This window comes from Gadus macrocephalus, chromosome 13 (assembly GCF_031168955.1).
Source record: "Gadus macrocephalus chromosome 13, ASM3116895v1".
Taxonomy (NCBI): domain Eukaryota; kingdom Metazoa; phylum Chordata; class Actinopteri; order Gadiformes; family Gadidae; genus Gadus; species Gadus macrocephalus.
Window position 1 is genome coordinate 6,012,525 of NC_082394.1, and position 26,229 is coordinate 6,038,753.

Genomic DNA, 26,229 nt, shown 5'->3' on the forward strand with positions numbered 1-26,229 from the left:
AAGTTCAGTGGTAAGGGTGTTTGGCAACCAGTCGAAAGCTTAAAGGTCCCATGACATGAAAATCTCAATTTATGAGGTTTTCTAACATAAATATGAGTTCCCCTAGCATGCCTATGGTCCCCCAGTGGCTAAAACTTGCGTTTGGTGTAAAACGAGCACTAGCTGTTCTGCTCGCCTTTGAAAAAACGGAGGCTCAAGCGCGCTGATTTGGAAATCTGTGCTCATGACGTCATGAGGAATCTCAGCTCCTCCCCTTACTCTGCCTGGCCCGCCCAGAGACGTTGGCCCGCCAATGAGACTCGACCGTGCGAGCGCCACATGTGTGTGTGTGAATACACACACTGTAACGCAAGTGTTTCTTGTCGGTTCTTTGATGTGTCTTGTGTTTCCACAACGAGACTGTCGTGGGGGTTATCTAAGCCATGGTTGAGAAGGAATTGGGGGAAAGGAACTTTGGTTTGACTCGCTGAAGTACATGAACTGCGACATGCCGCCGGTTGCCGCGAGGCACCATCGCCCGGCAGCGGGCAGCCGGCCGCAGGCAGCGCGCGGTTCAGTCGACTTCAGGTTGATGTGAAAGTGGAAGAACCAGAGACGTCGCAGAACCCGACAAAGTCGTTTGTGATTCATAATATCGTCTGGAGGCGCACACAATATGTTATATATATCTATGTATTATATGATATTATTTAGATATAGAGCTCCAGGACTGTAACGCAAGTGTTGTACACTTCCTTGTTATTTGGATAACCGTTCTGCTGTTGGTGTGAGTTAGCACGCCAACAAACTCACCAGAAAGGGATCTTTGCCGGGCAGCGCTTATGTACCTCCGCCTCCGGCGGTGGTCCCTCAGCGGGGCTCAAGCGGGAGACATTCGCCGCCAACAATCCCTTTCTCCTCCATGTCGTGGTTCATGTTCTTGAGGGAGTCAAAGCCAAAGTTCCTTCCCCCCAATTCATTCTCAACCTTGGCTGAGATAACCCCCAATACGAGTCTCGTTGTAGAAATACCAGATACGAGAGTCCGACGTGTTATGCGCCATCACACCAACAGCAGAACGGTTATCCAAATAACAAGGAAGTGTACAACACTTGCGTTACAGTCCTGGAGCTCTATATCTAAATAATATCATATACATAGATATCTATATCATATAACATATTGTGTGCGCCTCCAGACGATATTATGAATCACAAACGACTTTGTCGGGTTCTGCGACGTCTCTGGTTCTCCCACTTTCACATCAACCTGAAGTCGACTGAACCGCGCGCTGCCTGCTGCCGGCTGCCCGCTGCCGGGCGATGGTGCCTCGCGGCAAGTCACAGTTCATGTACTTCAGCGAGTCAAATCAAAGTTCCTTTCCCCCAATTCCTTCTCAACCATGGCTCAGATAACCCCCACGACAGTCTCGTTGTGGAAATACAAGACACGTCAAAGAACCGACAAGAAACACTTGCGTTACAGTGTGTGTATTCACATTGATGTGGACGTTGAAGAACCAGGAACGTCGGAGAACCCAACGCGGTCGTTTGAGATTCATAATATCGGCTCACACAGCTTTTGGCCGTGATAATATATATTATATGATATAGATATCTGTGTAGGCTATATGATAATATTTAGATATAGAGCTCCAGGACTCCCGTGTGTTCTAGAATATTTACAGAACACGGCTAAAGGCTGTGTGCGGCTCGCCATTGCGATACATCCACTGTAAACAGAGCGCATGGTGGCTGCAAGCTGCTCAGGGCCACACCCCCACCCTCCTCCTTGACACGCCCACCGAAACAGCGCATTTGGGGGAAGCTCAATGTGCGACTGGCTCGGAGTGGCTGTAACTCTGCACCACGGCTGAATTTCGGGAACGTCTTTGAATACTGTGTTAGTTGCCCACTAATACCTATATTAAAGAATACATAAAATAGCATGTCATGGGACCTTTAAGGTAAAAAACCTAATGTCTGCAGCCTAACCAATAGGCCACCTTGAGCAAGATGCATGACCTGCCCGCCTACTCATTAAGGACAAGTTTCTGTATTCACTGTCATTTTGAATAAAAACATCTGCTGAATGACAACTGTGTGTGGATGATGGCTGGTTTAAGCAGCCTCACCTGGCCCAAGTCAGATTGATTGGACTCTGGGGATGGGTGAGGCTGCACAGCTGTTGTACCTTGAGGAATCAATGTGCACAGGTCAAACCAGCAATCACCACACATACTCAGAGATCTCTTACATCCTATGGAAGCATGGGTCACCGTCTCATGCATCATTGTCTTTCAAACTGGTTTCCAAGATCACAACCCTGCGTTCTTGTCCTAGAGGAGCCCAGTAAAAGTGGAGTGTAGCAACCAACTAGCTGGCGTGTGGCATCGTCAAGTAACAAAATATCAAAGCAATCCTAAAAACATGATGAATGTTGAAGATATCAATTTTTTTTATCAGCTGCTGTTTTGAACTTCTAAGCTACTGTTAGTCTTTTTGAGACCCTCCCTTGCTGATTCATTTGAACGCGTGATAAAATGCTTGATTTTTCAGGAGCCCTTTCATCAGTTCATGAAAAACAATGTCAGCCAACTGAATGTTTGAACAGAAAAACATTTGGGAGGCAAGAATTATCTGGGAGAGATAAAACAAAATAAAAAAAGGATTTGCATCTGTTCCAGGATTTTCTTTGTTGCCAATTTGTGTGTGTGGGTGTGTGTGTGTGTGTGTGTGTGTGTGTGTGTGTGTTCCATGATAGTGTTAAGACTATCACTATCAAGACTTCATTGACATCAACATTCTACTTGGTTGCTCAAACACAATATTTTGTCCAACCTAGCATAATATGTGGTCATATTATAATTTGAAATTAAGACATTGTGCTTAACGAAGAGCAGGCATGCTCAGGTTAAAACAAGTCGTTTATACACTTAGCATGAGAATGTCCCCACAGGAGATCATTTTAATCTTCATTTATAAAGCATAGTTCCTAAATCAACCCTAATTTGTAGACATTTCCTTTATTAGTTATAAATTACTAATAAGATAATGAGATGTTATTTTGATCATTATAAAGCGAAAATTAAGGATTTACAAAATATTTGTGTTAATTTTTCTTTATAAACACTTATACCTTACAAAGCATTTATAAAGTTCATCGAATGATGGAAATGCCACAAGTACCATTGCAGCATTTTCAATGATCACAAAACCACACAAGTATGGTATGTAATTCAAGTATCTATATTTATTGTTAATACAGAACAGTGCAATAGTTATTGTCAACAAAGAAATAGCAATAGCAAAATCAATCTGTTCTGAATAAGAACCCTGAAACAATTACAATCATACAAAATAACAAAGAGAACATTGATGACAATGCAGTCAACTCTTAACCAATAGTACAAAATAAAAAAATAAAAACGATTGAACATAACTGGTTTACGAGCACTTCAGCTCACTTCCTCTTACTAGGCAGCAGCTTACCAGAAGTCTTACAAGCTTCAATTTTCTCCCCTAGTCCCATGTCCTCCAGAATTGCAGAGGTATATTTTGTGGCCACTAATTGTATGTCTCCTAAATCGTAAACGTATAGAGTTACAATGGGATAGGTAAGGACATTCATGACAATGTGGGCTTCTTTCAATAGCAAAGGTTAAAAATAAATTAGCAGGGAACAGAGTGTTCTCCTATCCAGCGCCCCATCGATGGAATAGTCTTGCCACCTGTAATCAGGGAAGCTGTCTCTGCCAGGGTATTCAAATTAAAGTTGAAAACCTACCTCTTAAGTCTTTCGTTCTGCACCTAGGGATGCCCTCAGCTGCTGTTGCCGAGATTGCTGCTGCTGATGGGAACTTGATTAGCAGTTGTCTACATGCTTTCTGTGCACCATCCCCCGTCAAATACATAATTCTGTCTGTTTTAGGGTTTTGCAGTGAATTCGACTAGATGACTGGTCTGTTGCGTTGCGATTGGATGCCTGGACTCCCCTGACGGTTAACAGGCCATCAACCTATCACCATAGACACTATTTAGCTTTTAACTAAAGAATGTAATTTCTTGTATGTATGTCCATTATGGCACCAATTGGCACTCCTAACAATTCCTGGAAGCAGGGGTCCCCCACTCTGCGTTCCTTCTCAAGGCTTCTTCCTTGCTAATTTAAGGAGTTTTTACTTTTTACTCTGGGGGGCTACGGCTAGGGGTCCATCATTAAATTGATATTGAACTGAGAATATATGGTAACCGGGTCACCACCATTCAGTTGTATGGGCTGCCATTCAGAAAACGTAGAATTCGTATCATCCTCAGTAATAAAGTCTCATTCCAAACAGACACACATACACCCACGCACACAGACTTTAAGCTTCGAGTCACCACTCACAAATCAGTTTCAATCTCTCAGAGGCAAGATCAGAATTATTACAACTGTAATATCCAGATGGTTTGCCAGGTGAGTACTTGCTAGTTATCAACAATTATCATTCATGCACTGTCACATCATGTGGACAGAACCAGGCAGGAGAGGCATTATTGAACGGCAGAGTTTTGTTGGAGCAAAGCGATGAACCCAGTGAATTGAAAAGGATTGAGCGTTGTTCTTTCCAGACTTTTCCCCTTCCCCTTCTGCTACTACTTCTTCTTCTTCTTCTACTCTGATAAGAAGGGACTGGTAGTGAAGTGAGACATAGAAAAAACGGAGGATGTATGGATGTATGGTCGATTGGCTGGATGGAACCAGTAACCTCTTTGTGCTGAATAAGAGTTACAAATAAAAATGGAAGAAACACTGCATGTGTTGCACTAGAGTCCAGTGCTGAACTCATAAAAAACCTTGACTGAATCATTTGACTAAGTACTGTATTCTGAGTGTTACCTGAGCCAACTTTTCTTTCAGCTAGTCAGCTGCAGCGCATCAATCTGCTGCTGTTGCCACTGTGCTTTCAGTCTGTACACCAGCTAAACTACCTTTACTTTCAGCTGACAGCTGTGCAGCAGTGGGCATTGGCACCCCTATACAAAGGTTATCCTCATTGTCAATTTAATCTAAAACCTCCTTTTCTAGTTTTTATGGTAGGCAAATGAACAGCCCGGGATAAACCCAACTAATTTATGGTTCAATAATGCCACTACCCATTGGCGCACATATATTACCGGTACATTATCCGGTACAGTAACCATTAAACATGGATTGTGTGACACTGTCACGGCCATGAATGCACTATAGGTCACAGACAGCAACTTTTGTTGCGTTGTTTTAGTACGAATCCAACTCATCACCAAATCGATTGCTTTGCCAACAAGCGAAACAATTTTATCTTCATCTGGCAGATTCCCCGAATGCTTAAGCACTATATGGACGTTTTCAAACCAAGAAATGGGTTGAAATTAGGTACTGGGATTTCAAGTTCTGAATGCCCTTTCCCATAACTTCTGTTAAGCACTTATTATATTGGGGAAATAGTTTTAAATAACTTCAAACTTAAATTATATTTTGATTGTGCCTACAGTATATTTAATAAAAGGTATAGTATAGTAAACCGAGGCAAAAGTTTAGCAAACCACCTTATAGCCGTAGCCAGCGGTTTTACATAGTTTTACGTAACAATTGTATGCAATTATATTTGATTAATTCATTTTGACTTCATACAGCACATTTTCTGTTTACATTAATCCATTTACCCATGCAAAACCCCTATCTACATTTGTTTTTGTGGCGTTTGGCTGCCTCAGCAGAAACCTCTCCTGCTGCATTTTAATAAACAATGTTGAGTGCAAGAAGAGCTCAGGATTTTGGAAACATGGCAGGATACTTGTTACCTTTTAGTCACCTTTCACTCACACAGTACAGCCTCGATGTCACACAATACCCCTTCAATGTCACACAATACCCCTTCAATGTCACACAACACACCCTCTATGTCACAATACACACTCAATGTCACACAGTACACCCTCTATGTCACACAACACACCCTCTATGTCACAATACACCCTCAATGTCACACAGCAAACCCTCAATGTCACACAATATACTACTTCTATGTAGCACAGCCCACTCTCTGTCACACAGCCCAACCCCCATGGCACACTGTCCATTCTTGGTCTGTCACAATTTCACTGTTTCAGATAATTATGAAATTAATAGTTAATAACATCTCTGGTAACTCGATTGGCGATGGGTAATTTCCATTCTTCAGGAACTGGAATGGAACAGGAAAATCAAGGAAAGGAAATACTCTCTAGTTGCAGCCCTCATATCATACGCTTTATACACATTGTGTCTTTAAAAAGGTATTCTGTTGTTCACAATATTGCAGCAAATGAAATGAAAGCATCCTATTAAATCATATCTTTACAACCCTTTTACATGATGTTGTGTTTCAATGTCTTTCACAAATCTGTATAGGCTCTGTAAAGGACAACAGAACAGAAAAAGTGCAAAATATAAGGCAGGAAACGACCATGGATTCATAAAAGAAACTAACAATGAACTGGGTAAACGCTGCAGATTTATCATCCACATAAACACAGTGAGGACCTTGAACTTATTCTAGTAAAAGTCATGTCAGGCCTATATTTATATTTTGGGTCCCCTCAGTCCCCCCTTGGCCCCAGAATATCCACGAGTCCCGGGGAGGAAGTCAAAGAGCAATGTCCTTGTCATGAAGCATTAGGCTTTTCTCCAGGAGGTAGAATTTGAAGACATCCACTGATGACCCATTTAGAGGTACACTGCCCCTTGGGGGGGAAGAGCTCTGCTGGTGTTGGGGGGGTTTGTGTGAACTACAGTGGCCTGGAGTGACCAAGAAGGTAATTTGAGTTTCAGAATGTTCTCTTGTCAAAGTTCTGCATTCATTATTAACACTGTGAATGTCAGGAAGGAGGGTACTTCGGCTTTGGGAGCAAATTGGGTCTAGGAAAAATAACGACCTGAGAATTGTCTAGGTTGAAAGGGCCTTACATTTCCCCAACCTTAAATTATAAAACACTAAAATACATGTAGAAGAATAAAATGATGCTCTAGTGTAAAACATGAGTCCTATTAACCATCGAGGTCAGATATCAACGAGGCTGCAGGGAAAATATGCCCGAGGTTAATTAGAAGAATGATGTAATGTTTGTAGTCTGTTTGTGTTTCTTTGTTTATATAGTACCATAAAAAATGCAAATGTGGAAGTCTCTCGAATGTTTTTCGAGGGACCAGAACATGGTCTAATTTTCAATTAAATATTAAGGAATATATTAAAGGAAAAGCTGGTCGAATATCTTTCTCACCGCTCATTTAATGGTTCCTAAAAATGACCTTGTTTCCTTTAGGTACTGTCGGCCTGTCACTGAAGCAGTAGATGTTCTTTGTGTTGCTATGTTTGTGGAAAATGATTCATTCGGCCTTCATCTCCTATTTGTTCTTACAGCATAATGAGAGAAAGTGCTGACTGCTAAAACTGAGATTGACAGCATCTTGCATTGTGGCCATCTGCTCAAAAATATATATTGTTGATTTTAGTACACCTTATTTTAAAGAAGACTTCCAACCAATTACTATATTCCTTTCTAATCATATTGACGTAATTGAAGTGATGGGAGGACTATAGAGGGGATTCAAACGTCCCCATATTTCCTGCTGCATAGTAAGAAGAGTAAGATCATTACTTAAAGCATGCCACTTGTAGCCAGAATATACTCAGATTGAAGTGTTTGCTGCCAAGTAAAACCAACTGCTTTTCCAGAAACGAAATACTTCAGTGTCTTGTTGTTTTGCAGAGAAGAAGAGCTAGTTGGGTTGAAGACGCCAGTGACTCAGACTAGACCGTAACACTGATTTGCTCGATTGCACAAAATTCTGTCTGGGAAACAGACTCAGTTTTGCGTTCATGGTGAAAGTCCTCCACAGCCTCAACGCTACTGGCCATGACAATATCCCTAATGAGCACGCCCTTCACACGCACTGGAAATAACAAAAACAGCTCTGCGGATGGGAGCAAAAGCCTGGAGAGACATCTGAAAAAAAGACTCAAACTGGAACACACTGACAAAGCAACAGTGCAATTCCATAGTATGGTTCAAGGCAAATGATATGGACTCAATAAAGGCCATTATTTAAGTGCAGAATGGGTTTGGGATACATCGCCTCAGATGAGCTTGCAATGCCTGCCATGGGCTGCATTAGTCGGATTGACCAATCAAACCGGCAAAATATTATAGATTGACCCTTTGAAGTAATGGCCTCTATTGGTGCAGGGCAATTTGGGTCGATCTAAAGTCTTTTGCAATTTGGCAATAACAGTTACGAGATGTTAATGTTATTAGCAGCCATAAACTATTCGTCTTCAATTTGTGAAGATAGAAATTGAAATTCCCGGGTGCAATGTCTCTTATCGGACCCCTGGTGAGAAATTTCCACACGTTTGACCCGGCTAATTTAAATCAACCAAATAATTTCCATGTGATTGCATAGCAACAATAGTGATGAAGCATTTTTTTCATTTTACGTGCAACCGTCTGGGATGTGTTCTGTGTCCAAGCTCTCTCTCTCTCTCTCTCTCTCTCTCTCTCTCTCTCTCTCCAAATGAACACACAAAATGGGTCGATCCAAACTCGCGTTTTTTAACAACTTCATTTCTACGCAACGTTTAATTAAACCGCAGTTGTATTGGCTTGCGGTTAAGTGGTATGCTGCTACATTGTGCATTTACTATAATTTGCATCATAAAATCACTTACTTTAGCAGCCTGTCAGAAGACAGATCGGCTACTACGCTAAGTAGGCTGTTGTTCATTAAGGGGGGCGGGTATTGGGCGATGTATTACAAATCAGATGTTTAATTGGCTTATAACTGTAGCTAGCTGCGAGACACCCACTGAGGGGTAATTATGCTCAATGTGGTCAAGAAACATAGCGTGGTTTTCAGTACAGTCCTGCGCAAACTGTAAAGTATGTGGTTAATGGGCATTGTACACTGAACACTGTACTTATCTGTTCCCTTGTGAAGAAGCCAACCGAACGTTCCTGCGGTCGGAGGATCAATTGTAGCCTACCACGTTGACTCGTCTCAATAACATAGTAGGCCTACAAATGGCTCATTAGATGATGGTCAAAACAGATACAGTAACACTATTCATTGGATTTGAAAACATAGTCCCACGAAGAACCACCAGACAAGTTTGGTTTCAAATGTAAAAACAAAAAGTTGTCTTACCCTTGATGCGATGAGTGAAGAGACTTGCGAGTTTGATTGGAGGTGCTGAAGGTAGCGAAGTTCAAAAGGTTCAAAATAGATGGAGAGTCCGAAATTAAAAACAGTATTTGGTTAAATTCGAAGCCTAACTTACTGGACCTACACAGAGTAGTAGCCTACGGCCGTGGAGCCTCGCCAATAACTGTTAACGGTGAGGTGAACGGTTCTGTCCGCAGCCGACAATAAACGGGATTTCTCGTGCAGTCCTCCGCGCGCGTACTACGCTCGAGCGTGGATCTGATGCGCACCACAACTCTCGCTCTCCCCTTTCTTTCAGCTCGCGAATTGTCACTGTCACGTGACCGTGACCCACGGTCCAATGCTCTCCGCGTGCTCGCAAACGCACGAACACGCACACACACACACACGCACGCACACACACACGGGCGCGCGCGCGTTATGTGTGAAAATATAAAGCCTAGCTCTCGATAAGATGCTGTTATTACCCCCAAAAATAATATTTTTGGAATTATTTAAAGAAATGTAGGCATATGGTGCGTGGTTTAATGGTTTGAATACACATGTTTAATTAAGAATGTAATCTAGGTCTATTTCTAGGTCTATTTTATAAAAAAGAAAAGAGACTGCGACTATGTTTCCCACCTGAATAGAAACTCAAACTGCTTATTTCAGACGGTCGCCTGAAGGACCCGTGAGCCCAGTCCAATCAGTCGCCCTTCCATTCTTTCAACCACAATGCGCCATGTCGGCGCAATGGCTCCATTTCCTAACGCCACCATCCAGTCAGACCCGTTCAGCTCATCTATCTTTTGTTTCATTGTTGTAAGCCTATGGCCTACCACGGCTGATTTATATTTGGCTCCATGACTCTAATTCACATGCACCGATCTGTGACAGCCCAATTGCTGTCGGCACCTGCGGGCAAAGATTTTAAAATGGATGTGAACGCCATGTTCATGCACTGTGTCTATCATCACCTGCTACTCTTATCCTTCACCACCGCCCACCCACCTCCTCGTTGATCAAAAGCCTTTTGTGTGTGAGTTTTGAGATAAATCTATAAACCATATGTCTACGCTCACAGAGGAAGAAGGTATGCAAATTAAAATGCAGTGGATGGCACTTCAACCCCCTGCTGTGAGGCTTCATATGTGCACATCCCATCACAGCAGGCAGTCAATGCCAAACCCATATCAAATGTCTGCTTTTCATCTTCTCCCCATCTTCTGCATGTTCAGCAGCTGAGGGTAATACCCGTGAATATTAATTAATTTGTTTTATCATTGGTACTGCCAACCTACATTTTTAATCAATTACCATTACGGTCACCAACTTATACCACAGCAGAAGGCAGCATATGTTCGTCTTTTGCCAGCATATTTTCCATTTAAGTTGAACCAGATTCCCAGTTCTGTTGACTCGCGCTATAATGCTCATTGATAGCCCAATACCTTGGTCGATGGGACTTATATATAGCAGCCATCTTGGTCCTACGCTGTAGCTGGTAGCGTTGAAGCACTTCAACCCCCAGCACATGATGCGTGTCCAGTGAACAGAAGGGAGTTCAGTGCTTCAAACCCATACAAAGGGCGAGGTTTATAAATAAAGAAAGCCTTTAGGGTTTCGATTCTTCTGGTTCTAGAACGTCAAACAAAAGTGTAATCTGATTGGATCGGCTTTGGAGGTCTGCTCTACCAGGGTTGAATTGGTTTGAACTATGAGTGCAGCACGGTGGAGTATCCGACTGCTAAGCCCAGGGAACCCACAGAAAGCCCACAAATTGGCCCCAAAGGGCAATTCTGCTGCGGGCCCCGGATGAGCTCAATCACAGGGGGCCTTTCTGTGGAGAAACCCACAGTGGGCTGCCTACAGAGAGTCTGACGGTGGGCTTACCCACAGAAAGCCCACATAGGGGCACCAAGGGCCAAACTGCTATGGGCCGCCCATTGGGCTGACCCTCATGGAGCACAGGTAGGATTAGTGTAGGTTGGCCCTGACCACACGGCCCAACAGTAAACCAACATATACCCAAAGTAGGCGGGCACGGGAATTTGCTTCTGCATGGCTGTCCAACTCCCAAATAGATTTGAAATCTACTGGATGGGATGTGAATGACCCCTCTGGTTTCCTGGCCCCACTGTAGTTGAGGGAAGACTTTTGAGTGTCTAGAAATTTATGGTGAGGCGTGAGGCCATAAGCGGGGAACAGGGCCGTTGCACCAAATCCTGGGCCCTGTATACAAGAGGTACTGATGGCCCCCCCCCCCCCCCCCGAATTCCCCCTACCAGCCCCCAGCGCTGAATTGTTGACGGGGGGGGGGGGGGGGGGGGAAGACGTGGCCGTGTGCGACTCCTAACACTATGGGCTGGTGGATAATTCAACAGATTATTATTTATTTATTTTTAATTGCCATGGGCCCCCCCTCTGCCTTGGGCCCCCCCACGACTGCCTCACTTTCCCCCACAGTCGGCCCTGGCGGGGAATACACAATGGGATGACACACTGGACCTGTAGTGACTTAGAGCAGCCACAAGGGCTCTCGTGTAAGAGGAGTTTTTAAGTGATCACAGAAATATCAGGTTTCATCATTTATCAACTAAAATGGAGGTGGTGGAATGCATGTGTGTGTGTGTGTGTGTGTGTGTGTGTGTGTGTGTGTGTGTGTGTGTGTGTGTGTGTGTGTGTGTGTGTAAACCTGTGTTTTTGTGCGTCGTTTTATAATCCATCCAGACTCACAGCAGCCCTGTCTCTGTCCTGTGGCTGTTTGGCTCACTGTGTTTACCCTTTCATACTGTTCTGTTTCTGGTCATCCTCTTTCACTCAGTCCTACCCACTAGCATCTATCTATCCGTCTTTATTTTTATATTTTGTTGCATTCAACAATTCTTTCTTTCTCCATCACTGACCCGTCTCCATCTGTCCTTCTCTTTTTCTCCACCCCTGCCCCTGTCCTCGCTCTGTGCATAGCCTCAGTGCTTGCTCACCCCTCAGCCCCCTTTGGTACGAGTGTAACCCTGCTCATAAGATGATCGATGTGCTCTCACCCATCAATACAGCCTCTACTCCCTCTGCCTCTCCTCTTATCTCATCTCAGTCCAGAAAAAACGTCTATTAGAGTTATAGTCGGCTTTAAATACCCAGAAAAGTATGGAAATGACTGTTGCTTGAAATACCCAACAAATAACCTGTTCTCATATTTAAGTACAGACTTAATCTTGTGTGAGGAACTTCTATCACCGCTCTGTTCTTCTCCTTCCTCTCACTCAAGTGCTGAGCTGGGACCTCTCCATGAACTCTCGCTGTACTTTTGCTTGGCTATCACTCTGGGTGTGAAGGTTTCAGGGCTCGAGACTCAAACAATTCTTGTCTTAAGAAGATTGCATAACAAAAGACTACATATTCAACTTTTACTATACAAGAAGGGCTTAGCAGAATGGTTTTTACTCTTTGTGTACCACTCCTCCTGAAGCAAGGTTTAGTGATTTAAACGCTATCCTCTGTACCTTTCGCAATAACCTCCTAAACTTAATTTCCCATGAGAGAGGTCATCCCTAACATGATTCCCCACCATGGTCTGGCCAACTCCAGCCACCCAGGGCTAAACCGTACGTATTGACGGGCAAAAGCCAATTAAAGGCAATACATTCCCCACTGGTTTTTTATGTGCCGGCTGGTTATTTGAACGCAGCTTAGAGGGCAGAGGTCGTGCTCTGGGATGAATGACATGCGTTTTGGGAGGCGTGTTACAATGTTACTCAAGGAGAAAGTCTTCCAATCACTATTAAGTATGTCAGCCAAAGCAGTGTGATCACTCTTCAACCACCAGCACACGGAAAATACCACCTACCTTCAAACATATATAGTATATATGAGTTGATGTCTACATCTAAAAGTGTTTCATAATTCTCTTATTTTCATTCAGTAAAGATGCATTGACCTTTAGCAGCAGCGTTTTGAGTATCATTTTTTTTTTATTAATGTAATTAGGCCTAATTTATACAAATAGATTGGAAAATAGGTTTATTATGCTTCGATAAGCAAAGGTTTGGTTATCTTGGTGTGCAAGCAAAGTCATCCTGAAACCTATTCATGGCCAACACAAACATTCAGGATCTCTTTTGGAACTGCAAGGACATTGTCAGACACCGAATTAAAACAGCATTTTCAATAGCATAACATAGGAATTAAGAAATAAACAAAAGTGAAGAGATATGATACCAGAATACTCATCAGATGGAGCATGATTTCATCACGATTGCTAAGCTTTTAAATGTACAAAGAATCCCTGTGGGATATTTTCCAAATCAAGGGTTAGGGTTAGGGTTATTGAATTATTTCCATAGATTTGAGTCTAGAGTAATTGCACTTGGAACACATGAAGTACACCATGTCACTCCTCCAAATAGTTATTATATATATACTATATAATATAGACAAAATTATCGTACCAATTTTTTGACACTCAGAATTGGCACGCACATAGTTTCAAAACAGGAGTGACTGCATGCCCTGGGAGTGCCTTTTATTTCAGAAGCCCTGGTAGTTGAAGAGCTACTAGATGTGTGTGTCATGTATACTCCACAAAGCCAGAGCGTTGCTTCCCCGACTGAAGAACATTGAGTTCCTCTCTTCGCTCCAGTATTAATAAACCCCGCGCTGGAGAATACACAGGATGCGAGCGAGCTCGGCAGCAAAAGCGAGAGATGTCAAGGGGGTTGCTGTGACTGTTTTTGTTCCGTCTCCTCCAAAAAAAAACCATAATGGTTGAATCAGAATTACTGCCGTGCCACTGGGCCCGCCCCTTTCAATTGTTTGATGCCAAACTGTTGAAGGGATTTGGAGTGTGCCACTAACATTTAAGTAGCAACGTAAAGTACCACCTGGCTTGTTCCTCTGGCTGGAGGATGGTTTTATCTCTCTAAAGCACATTCACACAATAGGCCTTCCATTTTGGATTTGGAATGGTCTGCTTTCTTTCTCTGTTGTTCAACTGTTGTGTAGCTCAACCCTGGTATTATTAACACTGCCGGGGATGATTGTGTGCACGCACAATAATGTCAGATGATTCAGATAGATGCATGCACCAAAAGTATAGTCCTCACGCTCTCCTTCGAGTCCACCATTCTTGTTGTCTACGCAGTTTATTTCTGTGCATGTCGGATGACCGATTCCTCTACAGGAGAGCGCTAATTCCCGCCCCCGTCTGTTCCGTTTCATTAAAGAATAGCTCATGATGAACACAGCGGTTCTCGCTTAAATACACGACACAGACGTCAATAGACGGCGGGCAGACTGTGTGGGAGGTACGCCAGCCATAAGCGACACCCTGGCCAGCACGTCTCCAGACAGGGCCACAGCTCTGATCACATCGTCCGCACTTTGCTTCCACCCAGGAGGCTAAAGATATCCGCTCAGACGCATTCTCAGAAGTATCACATACTGGATAACATCTTCTTTCACTGATGATAAGAGTTGCTGATTTAGCAACTCTTATTTCATTTCATGAGTGAAGAGAGAGAGAGCGAGGGGGAGATAGGGATGGAGACGAGGGAGAGATAGAGAGAGAAATGTGGAGGAAGAGAGAGAGTCGGAAAGAGAGGGGAAAGAGGATATAGGCGATAAATGAAAATGTTTGCGTGATGGAGAGATAGAGAGAAAAAAAATCGTATTGGATCGTAGAGGAATATTACTGGCATCTTCAGCAATCCATCCACCACCATTTTACTGGAGCCTGGGGGTGTACCACATCCCTGGGGGTGGTGGTGAGGGTGATGGTAAGAGTGGAGGAGGTGGTGGAGATGGTGTAGGAGGAGGAAGTGGTGGTGGTGGTGGTGGTGGTGGTGGTGGAGGTGGACAGGGTGGTGGTGATGGATGCTCAGTGAAGGCTGCAGATCGATACTACCCGTTTTAATCCGGTATAATCTGGTTTCATCTGGACTGCTTCAGGGATCAGACAGAGTCAAATGCAAAACCGCACGACCTCTACGATTTAAACATGGATCTATTGAAGAGAACACATGTGTGTGTCCCATGTGTCTGCCAATGCGTCTTCTAGGATCCCCCATCGATCACCTGTGAGTCCCCCAGGGACCTCCAAGGCCCGCCCACCTAAAGAGAGGGTTTCATGGCCAGAGGACACGAGAAGGCCGTCTCTACCACCTCTCTATATCTCTACACTCTACTCTCTCTGTTTCTCCTCTCCTCTCTCCCGCTCTCTCTTTGACTCTCTTGTTCATCTCTCATTTGCTTTTTGTCCATCTCTCTCTGCCTCTCCTCCACATCCTCTCTCTCTCTTTTGTCTCTCTCTCTCTCTCTCTCTCTCTCTCTTCCCCTCCTCTCTCCCCCTCGGTCTCTCCTCCACCTCCTCTCTCCATTATGTTGTCAGGGGAGATGTGAAGTGGTGGGGAGGATTTTTTTTTAATGACTGCAGTTTTTATTCGGAGACCATGCATATTCAGAGTGGTGTTAGCAGCAGTTGAAATGAGTGTAGTATGAAAAAGAACATTGAATACACAGTACACACAATCATCACCCGCATTCAGAATTCCCCAGTCGTACAATATATTCAAATTAGAGTCTAGTAAGGACAGTGGAAATGACAAATACATCCACCAACTAACTGGATGAGGTGCGTGTGCGTGTGCGTGTGCGTGTGCGTGTGTGTGTTTACTGTAAGTGGTGCAGGTGTTTGCTACTAGGCGCTGGTACGATCCACAATGTTGAATACGCAGAATGGCCTAACTAGGGATGGTTTCAGGGTCAGGGGTTGCACTAAGGGTCAGCTTTTAGGCTTTGTTTTTGGGTTCTAGTGCTTGGTTCTGGGTTTAGGGTTTCAATAAAGGCAGGATTTAGGATTCGTCTTTGGGGATTTATGGTCAGGGTTTGGTTTTAGGTTGTAGCGTTTGATTTAAAGATAAGCGTACCCAATGACAGTAAAGCGTTAGGGTTTCCTAAAAGGGTAAGGTTTTAAAAATGGGTTTTTGGTTCTAGGATTTCTAAATCGGGTCAAGCTAAAGAAGTATACAAAAATATGTTTCTGCAGTTGACACACTTCATTGTGTCATTACAGAAGTGTCATGACTTCTAAATCCCACAAGGTGGAGGCTACAGACGAGGAATTGTCATTTGGCATTTATTCTCCGCCAACATTCAAACCAACTTGAATTGGTTGCTGACAAAAGCAGACAGTTATAAGACTAATCTCCCTTCATAGATTCTGCTGAACTATGAAGGGAACTAACCCAACACAGTATTCCAACTGTCATTGTCGCTTTGCATCCACAAAAATGTCTTCATATTACTCTCAACGTTGATATCGTCTTCGTGGTTAAAATGTACAATGCCTACAATCACTTGGACACAAACTAATACACTCACACACAGTTAAATTGCCTTCAATCAGAACATCTGTACTTTATCGCCATCTGGTGGCCATATGGTGCAATGCAATTGGTGTCATTCAATTATCTTCGTCCTGACCTTTTAATATAAGGGTCAAGTGTCTACATTGTACAATTGGTTCTCAATATATCTTCCTGTTTGTTCCTCATATATTGTCAATTTTGCAATGGTTTGCATTGGATTTATCGATTTATTTGGAGATTTCACCCAAACCTACCTCTACTAAAACCTCTATCTGTGATCTACTTCACTTGATTTGCATTAAACAATGAACCAGGTAGGGTGGTATTCAATCTAAACAACAATCTATTTCACTTGCACCACAACCTCACCGGTGTTATTTATTTTCTTACCAAGATTACATGTTACAGCCTTTGCAGTTGTGGCGATATATTGTATTAACTTTGGGTAGGTTTTTTTAAGAAAAAAAACAGAAATAGGCTTGGTGATGACATACTAAAATGGTATCCAAAGTAAACGTTATGTTATATTATTACACCAACATTTGCTGGTAGCAATGCAACATTTACACTTCCACTATAATGCATACAGAAAATAACAAACAACTATACAATTAAATACATTAGTACACCGATTTTCTTTTCAAGTCATGCTGAACCATTTGTAAGTGTTCACTAATTGCTCAGTTTGAGTCAAGTCTAGGTCAAATCAGTCACTTATTATTTTCTCAATTCAAGTTTCGAGTCATCAAATGCGAGTTACCTTCATCCAGTCAGGTGACCTTACTCCTCACCTCTGAGGCGGGGTAATCACTTTATTTGTTATTAGGTTTCATTCGTGAGTGTTAATCTTTCATGCAGTGGGCGGATGACAATCCTGTCAGGGATTGTTATTGTAATGCCATGTCGCCCACAAAACGTCAAGCTCCCTCTAAATGGGATGAACGCAGACTAATTTATAATAGCTAACTTTTATAATAGGTCTAACAACATTTGCGCTGTGTAACCTTTGCGCTGTAGTCATCACTTCGATTTAGAATTTGCCTTTTCCTCCACAGACCAAACTTAATGAGAGCCCCCGACTTTTTATTCTGAATCCGTGTCATTCAAGTCTCTGTTGAGCAGGTTTTTTAAACAGAGGGACAAGAACAATGAACGTAAAACCTAAAGTTAAGATTATATATTTGACCCAAAAGACTTGGGTACAATTCAGTTTAAATATGCCATGGAAACACTGCCAACAAACTACTGATTAACTTACTGTTACACAATTTGGCCTAGATTTGGTCTGGTTTGGTCTGGTTTGGTATTTGTATCTGATTTGGTACAAATAAATGTTATTCGTATTATTTGTAGTAGTAGTAGTCGAAGTAGTAGTTATGATAGAGAACTAATAGTACAATATGTGCTTAAGATTTACCAGACCAATGGTAATAACTTTTATTGTGGCTATCATCCTCCCACTGACCCATGTGATCTTCCATTAAACCTGTCACTCAAAAAACTGCCCCGAGCAACAGCAACGGGGACGTAAACATCAACATTCCCCATGCGTTCAGCGGTCCACAATGTTCCACCAGGGTGCCACCGCCCGGCCTGATCGAGGCGGGTCCGCTGCCACCTCCCCGTGCTGCTTCGCCCACAGCTCCTCCAGTCCAGTGGGCGACAGGAACCATGGCCAGGGAGGGAACGCCAGCCGAGACGCGGCTCAACCTGGAGCCCTTAGAGGAGCAGGCGGAGGGGGTCCCTCCGTGGTCCCTCTCACCCCACCTGCAGCCCCCCCGCAGGGCCCCAACGGAGGGCCGTGGCGGGGCGGAGGACGCCGTGGCGTTGGGCCAGGGGGAGCTGTCTGCAGAGGGGGCCGGCGGTGAGGCGAGGCGTCTGCGGGAGAACAGGGATCCCAAAGCGGTCAACTCGTGTCTGAAGGTAAACCGGCTGTGTGTCGGAAGGAGGCCGTTCACACACATGGTGCACGCCGCGCCAAAACACTTCGGACCTAGACCCGAGAACGTCCAAAAATTCTTCCTACAATGTCAACTTGACTTGAAACTGATTTCAATCAGGGAAGCAAAACAATCTCACTGATTGCGTGTACTTTTGATTTCACTGTTCTTCTTTGGTAGGAGATAACGTGCAAGTGTGAGTGTGTGTGTGACACGCACACACACTGTGTGTGTGACACGCACACACACTGTGTGTGTGTGTCTGCATTGTCAGGCCAGAGAGAAAAATTACACATTGCTTACATTCGTTGATTTTTCCAAAGGCCGGGATGACAGTTGGATTGATGACTAGGACAAAATATTTTCCTTCTATCAATATCACAGTCTGGCCTTTGTGAGGAAGGCTAAATTATTTTCCTCTTTCAGAAAGTGAAAAAAATAATCAACAACAGTTGTTCTTGATGAAAGGCACTTGTAAAGGTTGACTGGAGCACATTCACTCAAGCTGACGTCCACATCAAGCACCTCAATGTAATGGACCCCTTTGACTGCGAGTGAGTAGGCGTGTGTTTGTGTTCATCCATCCTCCCGAGGTGGCCTTCGAGGATGTCATCGCGGAGCCTGCGTCCGTGCGGAGCTTCGACCGGGTGTGGGTGTGGAGCCATGCCCTGTTTGAGGTGTCCAGAGTGTGGTGCTACCGCCTCATCTCCCTGCTGCTGGCCGTGCCCGTCTCACTGGTGGCTGGGCTGCTAATGGCCCTGCTCAGCTGCCTGCACATCTGGTACCGGTGTTGTTACCTTATAGGGCTTGTACATCCCAATGCATCATGGGATTTTTTGTTGGTGGTTCTCCGCCATATTGAGGGGACTTAAGATAGCCGAAGTACTGTAAATTCATAGGTCAACGTATATATATTAGGTTGTAATCTAGGTTGATGAAAACATTTTTTTGACAATTTTTTTTTAATAACATTAAGCTTACATAATTAATTGACCTTGTTATGCTCCCATGCTTTCGAAATGGCTGTGGTTATTGCGATGTGACTCATGATTTGATTTAATTGCATATGAGGACGGGGAAGTAGACTAGGGAGGATGTTGTTTAGGTTGTGAATCACATAATCAACAATCATATAGCACTGTTAGTCTATATTTTTAAATGGTCAATGATACTAAGCAAAACTATCAAGCTACAACAGCGATTTCTTTTTAAATATTATTAAGAAGAAACGATGCTGACCGTAGCCCGTAACCTAAGTCTGTCTCTACGTGGTGTGCTGAACTTGAATAGCGTTCCTAATCTTTCTCTGGGTGAGTGCAATTTAACCTATCTAGGGGGTTAGGTGCGAGGTACTCACCACAGGTCCGTCTCTACTCCGCACCGGCTCCTCGTCCCGGTTGAATGAACCTTAAGTCCTGCTGACCAGCCCGCGCCTTGATCCAGTCTTTAATTCCCCATGCATATATATCTATCGCGAAAGTGTTCCCTTCATGGAATGTCCGAGCAGCGTGAGTTCCTCGGGTTATTCTCCTTCTCCCGACTCTTACCTCAGTCTCAAACTCTCCGCCACCTGTCCACTCAGCTGTTGCTACTTACCTGTAATGTCGACATCGCCCCCTCTGTGTGACGTCAGTACTGACCCTAACCAAAGCCCATGCTACCCTACTGTAACAATGATTATGATGATAATAACGATGATGATGATGATGATGATGATGATGATTACGACAATGACCAAAATAATAAAGATAATATTCATGGTAATTATATCAAATAAAAACATAATACAACTTTTTAACGTTAGAAACTACTGCTACTCACTAATTATGATGACGGACGGTGATGGTGAAGACCATCATAATAATAATTCCCTATCTCCTCTCTCTGCTTCCTCCCAGGCTGATCATGCCCTGCCTGCAGCTCTGTGTCATCAACATGCGTTGGGTGCAGGTCCTCTGGGCCAGCGTGCTCAACATTGCCATCGGCCCCTTCTTCACCAGCATGGGGAAGTGCTGTGGTAGCATAAGCATTCGGATAGCTAGGGACTGACCCAGGCTTCACCCTATCAGGCAGCCTGCCAAGCCCTCTGCTGTGAGCATCCAGGAGTATTCTGACCCAGAATGTATTCCCTTTTAAAACGATTCCAACTAGCAGAGGATTTCACGGTTCGGGAGTTATCTGAATGTCAAGTTAAATCATGTGTGCCCTCATGTGTAAAGATCTAGAAATACCCCGTTATTTGCGTGTGTTCATATTTAGAAATGCAATTTTGCTAGGGGGCGTCGGGTTATATTGGGTAAGCCCTTCTTTATCTCCTTAATTAAATTTGTGTTTGCATTTCATCTCCACTATACGTGAGGTATAGTAACAGCGATACGTTATCTTTCTCCCAACGATTAATAAAAACCTATAGACCATAAGGAAGGTTAGCGTGTGTTTGTTATCAGTCATATGTTTGATGAAGGCCTACTGGCCCGACGCAGGGCGGATGAACCCTCGGGGATTCCCACAGGACGACGTCACCTCCACCCAGGCCGGTACGCCGACCGGGCACACTCGTGCTTCGGTTCAACTAGAAACTGCACAACGTCAGAGCACGTGCAACGTCAGATAATGGATGCAAAAGTCCTTTGTCGTTTGACACTGTGCATACATATCCATGGACCCACAAATACGTCACATACATGTTTCAGAGACGACAATACGGAAAAAAAATGAAAGAAAAGCGAATGGGGTTGGATAGCCACCATTTCCTTCTTGAACTAAAATCAGTGTAATTAACGTGGCTTATTGTGGCCTGCGTCCTCTGTCCATCAGAAATGCAGGTACCGTCTTGGTCCGGCGGACACCGTGTCTTCTCCTCGTTATTGTCAAAGCGAGGTGTGCATGAACTCCTCTGAGGTGTGTATTGAACTCCTCTGAGACACAGGCATGCGCCACATAACTCTCTCTCTGTGCAAGGGGCTATTTCTGTCCCTTTCCATCCGTGCCTCACAGGCCGCTGGCCTCCTCTCCACTGCTCTAATTGGGTTGGCTCCTGCACACATGCACCCCCCCCCCCCCAAACACACACACACACACACACACACACACACACACACACACACACACACACACACACACACACACACACACACACACACACATAGACCCCCCGGCCCCCCTGCACTCCCCCCCCCCCCCCCCAATGAACTCTATACACACACTTTCTCTTCATTAACATATGCTCACTCATTCAGTCTTTCAGAGTTCCAGTGCAGATATCTAGGATCGGCGTCTCAGGGATTTAGTGTTATATTATTTAATTAATGATTTAATATTAAGATGTATTATCTTGATTAGGTTCTACACCTACCTGTAGCTCTCATGGGTTTCACGCTCATTGCCATTGCTGCCATTCCCCTCTGGGGATCGATAAAGGTTTATCTCATCTCGTCGTATCTTAACCACACGTTTGTGTAGTAGAAGGCTCGGGTAACACTGGGCCATGGCCTGAAGTCACACACCCTGCTCCTCTTCCTCCACCTCCTCCTCCTCCTCCTCCTCTGTTATTCTGCCCCCCTGCTGTGATGTGCTGACAGTGTCGGTTGATCAAGAGCAGCAGCAGAAAGCGCAGGATCCACGATGAAGATCTAATCCTGCTGTTCGCAGACGCGCTGCCCCAAGTCGCCTCTTGGCCTCTTCAGCCTCACAGTATAAGAGTGTGTTTATGGTACTGGCCCAGTGATATAGAAATAATTGACTGATTGGAGCAACTGCAGGACCCTATGCTGCTATTATTTCGGGGTGTATTGAATTTTATAGTGGATATTTGGAAGCTCCTTATTCCCGTGACACGAAGGGGAGCAGTTGTTATTCCGTTCTGAGGACCAGACTTGATTGTCATTCCAGGTCCGAACTCCGTGGTAACATAACCACACCAAAGATGAATTGCAGAGCAGAATGTAGAATATATATCTGCGCAACATTATATCTGAGCGGTTTGCAATAGTACATTAGACTAACCGGTGAAACACAGTAGAACGCACTGCTACCGATCAAGGGTTCAGGTTACAAAACGTTGGACAGGGCTGCAAGTATTAGGGAAGCAAACACATATGAAACAATAAATCCAAGTTTCTTTCCTCTGTGGTGGGGTTTGTTAGTGTGGTGGTCTTGGTAATGCTGCCTCTACCCCTGTTGGAAACTGGTAGCAGAGTGCAAGCCCTGCCCAGCTAACCCAACAGCACCGTGTGAAATGTAACACAACCCTGGCTTCCCCTTTAAGACATGCCTGCTGTGTGTGTGTGTGTGTGTGTGTGTGTGTGTATGTGTGTGTGTGTGTGTGTGTGTGTCTGTCTGTGTGTGTGTCTGTGTGTGTGCGCATGGGTGCATGCTTATTTGTGTATGTTTGTGCATGTGCATGTGTGTGAGTGTGATTGTGCATGTGTGTGTGTGCGTCTGAGACTACGTGCACATTTGTGTGTTTGTCTGTGTGTGTGTCTGTGTGTGTGTGTGTGTGTGTGTGTCTGTGGGGGGGGGGGGGGGGTGGAGCATGTGTGCGTGATTGCATTTTTGTGTGTAGATGAGTCTGAGGGTAAGCATGCGAGTATGGGTGTGTGTGTGTGAGAGTGATTGTGTGTGTGTCGGGGGGGGGGTCAGGTCCAACATTTCCAGCAGGCCGTCTCTCCGCAGTAGCAGCTGTCCGCTGGTATTTGAGACCCACATCGTCACAGTGGGGACACAGGGGTTCAGACGAGTCCGGCCCGCCGCCTGCAGAACGCTCCGGGACACTTCGCTCGTCGCGTCTCACAACAGCTCCAACACACCCACCTCACCCCGGACCCCTTTAGCAGTGCACCTGCGGCCCCTTCGTCATGGCGGACCAGTATCAGTTCAACAGCAATGAGGAGAAGATGGTGAAGGACCACCTGGACAGAAACACCAAGGAGATCGACCTGATCAACAGAGACCCCAAGCAGATCAACGAAGATGTTGTCAAGGTTCGTGCTGCACGGGGGCCACGGCCTGTCACACACCATGTTGCAAATCTGTCTGTACGTTTGAGGGGGTTTCAGTGCATGTGTGAAGTTAAATGCATTGTGGGTATTTGTGTATATATAGTATGTCTCCAGCCAGGGGTAGTATAGGTTAATACGATACCAGGCAAGTCCCTAAATAGCAGAGGCACTATGAGGGCTGTCTGAACTGAATGCAATGTTTATTTATGGCTTTGGAATAGACGGGTGTGGCCCTGAGATACTATGCCATCATATCTTATTCTGGATGTACCAGAGTTCATTTAGTGATTGTTGCCATGTGTGAATAGCAAAACAAACCGATTTATCACCAGGGCAAAAGCAGAGGAGACCTGATATGCGTCTTAGTTCATAGTAAACCAGAAGTAGAAAACAAACCAAAAAAGCTGAATGAACATTACCACATGGATTTCAGAGATTGGGACCCGAGCCAACCGTTACAGAAAAAAATGCTACTGTAACTACAAATAAACAAATACCAAATTAGTAACTTACAATTGGTTTAGCCGTACACATTTCTGTTCGAAAACGATTTCATTCGACTTTGGTTGAGTTCATTTAAATATATCGAAGTTTACATCATTTTCTACTATTATCATTAATTCAACAATGACTATATTCATTAAAAAAACAATTATGGATGGGGACGCAGTGCATTAAATATGTATGCGAAACATGAATCACACGACGAAAACAACATTAAACATTTAGGCCTACATTGGCTCACTTCATAGAGAAACTTGAATCTCACGACCATAACAATATTTACATGAGACATTAACATTGGCTCACTCGCCAATATAAATCTGGGTCCGCCAGAGTGTTTATTTACAGCCACCCGTTGACCTGCAACGTAACCCTAACCCCCGCCCACGTTTTCCAGGTGGAGTTTGAAGACGTGATTGCCGAGCCCGACGGCACGCACAGTCTGGACGGCGTGTGGAAGCTCAGCTACACCACCTTCACCGTGTCCAAGTACTGGTGCTACCGCATTCTGTCTGCCATCTTTGGCATTCCCGTGGCCCTGCTGTGGGGCTTCCTGTTCGCCTGCATCTCCTTCTGCCACATCTGGACCGTCATGCCCTGCATCAAGAGCTGCCTGATCGAGTCGCAGTGCATCAGCCGCATCTACTCCCTTTGCATCCAGACCTTCTGCGACCCCTTCTTCGAAGCGCTGGGCAAGATCTTCAGCAGCGTGCGCGTCGCTTTACGCAAAGAAGTCTAAAGAACGAAGCTCACACGCACACACACTAACACAAACACACACACGCACACACCAAGAAAACTCACACCCCCTGAGATAAGTTTGGATGAAATGTCTGTTTGTTGGTTTTATCCAAAAGAGGATTAGTCTCCTAGAATATTTATTATTTCTCCATGAGACGCCCTCCACTGTTTTTTCTCTCTCTCTCTCTCTCTCTCTCTCTCTCTCTCTCTCTCTCTCTCTCTCTCTCTCTCTCTCTCTCTCTCTCTCTCTCTCTCTCTCTCTCTCTCTCTCTCTCTCTCTCTCTCTCTCTCTCTCTCTCTCTCTCTCTCTCTCTCTCTCTCTCTCTCTCTCTCTCTCTCTCTCTCTCTCTCTCTCTCTCTCGCCCCTACCAATAGTACTGCCCCCCCCCACCCCACCCTGACGTCCAGACAGGTCCCGTGAGTCCTCGGAGGACCAGGGCAGCTGCAGCCTGCAGTATGCCCCTCTACAGACATCTCCCCCGCTGCCACATGGTGACAGAAACAGGGGCAGGTTGCCATGGCGAGATGTCTCCTGGACTCGCCGACTAGGAATCCCACTAGGCTGTAATGTTGGCCCGCTCCCTCTCGAAGATCAAGGACTGCTCAACACTGCTGCATCGATGGAACAATATGTGTAGCAGGCTAATAAGCAATTTGTTAAGCTCATTCTTTTGTAAATGTTTGCTGACAGTGTATATTTCTGATGGATTCTGATCTAGTTTTACATTTTGGTGTCATCTCATCCGTCATCGTTAGGTGCTTTAGCATTATCGGAAATCTTTTACACGACAAGAAGTTATGAAATGTTTTGATTAAACGTTCTGAAAGCTTGCAATGCATTGAATCTGATTGTGTTATGAAGTGTCATACTTCTGCGGTGTATGAGGCTTTACAGGAAACTTAATACATCATATAAACTTCGAACTTCACACATTCTATTTTTGGCTTGATGCTACGTAGTATCACGCCAAAAATATTCATTTGGTTGTGAATTTAACTTGAATGATAACGTCATAAAATACATTAGAAGCACATTAGGCTAATTGGAAACTTGGAAAGCAATATAGTTTTATTATGTATTTAATAATTGAAACTTGTTTCTTTAACTTTAGAGAACATTAGCAAGCACTGGCCACTAGAGGCCACTCCTGTGAAGGTTGCATTTCACCCCCCTTGCGATTCAAATCAATTAGAAGCGGATCTTCCAAGAAGCTCTATTCCAAAGATCAAGTGAAGCACCTCAAATCACCATGGATTTTGGGGATTTACTCTATATTGAAAATTCTACAGCTTTTATTACTTTAACACTATCTTTTTATTGGATAGAAAACTCTATTAATAGCTTTTTTTATGCAGAATCTCTAAAGTATAAGAAGATTTGAATGTGTAGTTCAAAATATGTTACTTTCTAGAATATTTACGAATTATGCCTTTCACCATTCGTAATGGTAATATAGTCAGTCATTAGTCATTATCATCATCTCTCTGATGATG

The 26,229-nt window shown here is 44.2% G+C and overlaps 3 protein-coding genes and 1 long non-coding RNA gene across 4 annotated transcripts in view; 2 read left to right on the forward strand and 2 right to left on the reverse strand.

Moving 5' to 3' along the window:
- Positions 1-9,494, reverse strand: part of LOC132470114 (rap1 GTPase-activating protein 1-like) — a 114,239-nt gene extending 104,745 nt beyond the window's left edge. Inside the window, exon 1 of the mRNA XM_060068346.1 lies at positions 9,187-9,494. The gene's annotated coding sequence lies outside the window, so the exon portion shown is untranslated. The remainder of the gene's footprint in view (positions 1-9,186) is intronic.
- Positions 9,495-17,956: 8,462 nt separating this feature from the next.
- Positions 17,957-20,216, reverse strand: LOC132471094 (uncharacterized). Its single transcript, XR_009528762.1, has 2 exons — positions 19,848-20,216; positions 17,957-18,428 (listed from the first exon to the last, which is right to left on the reverse strand). It is a non-coding gene; the product is annotated as an uncharacterized LOC132471094 (long non-coding RNA).
- On the forward strand, positions 18,222-20,910 carry LOC132471093 (caveolin-2-like). Its single transcript, XM_060070115.1, has 3 exons — positions 18,222-18,473; positions 19,084-19,271; positions 20,389-20,910. The coding sequence occupies exons 1-3, from the start codon at positions 18,222-18,224 to the stop codon at positions 20,537-20,539; spliced, it is 591 nt and encodes a 196-aa protein (XP_059926098.1). The 3' UTR covers positions 20,540-20,910.
- A 2,263-nt stretch (positions 20,911-23,173) lies between these two features.
- Positions 23,174-25,566, forward strand: cav3 (caveolin 3). The gene is made up of 2 exons (XM_060069774.1): positions 23,174-23,472; positions 24,392-25,566. Exons 1-2 carry the CDS (start codon positions 23,347-23,349, stop codon positions 24,731-24,733), a joined length of 468 nt encoding a protein of 155 aa, XP_059925757.1. The 5' UTR covers positions 23,174-23,346; the 3' UTR covers positions 24,734-25,566.
- Positions 25,567-26,229: the final 663 nt, after the last annotated feature.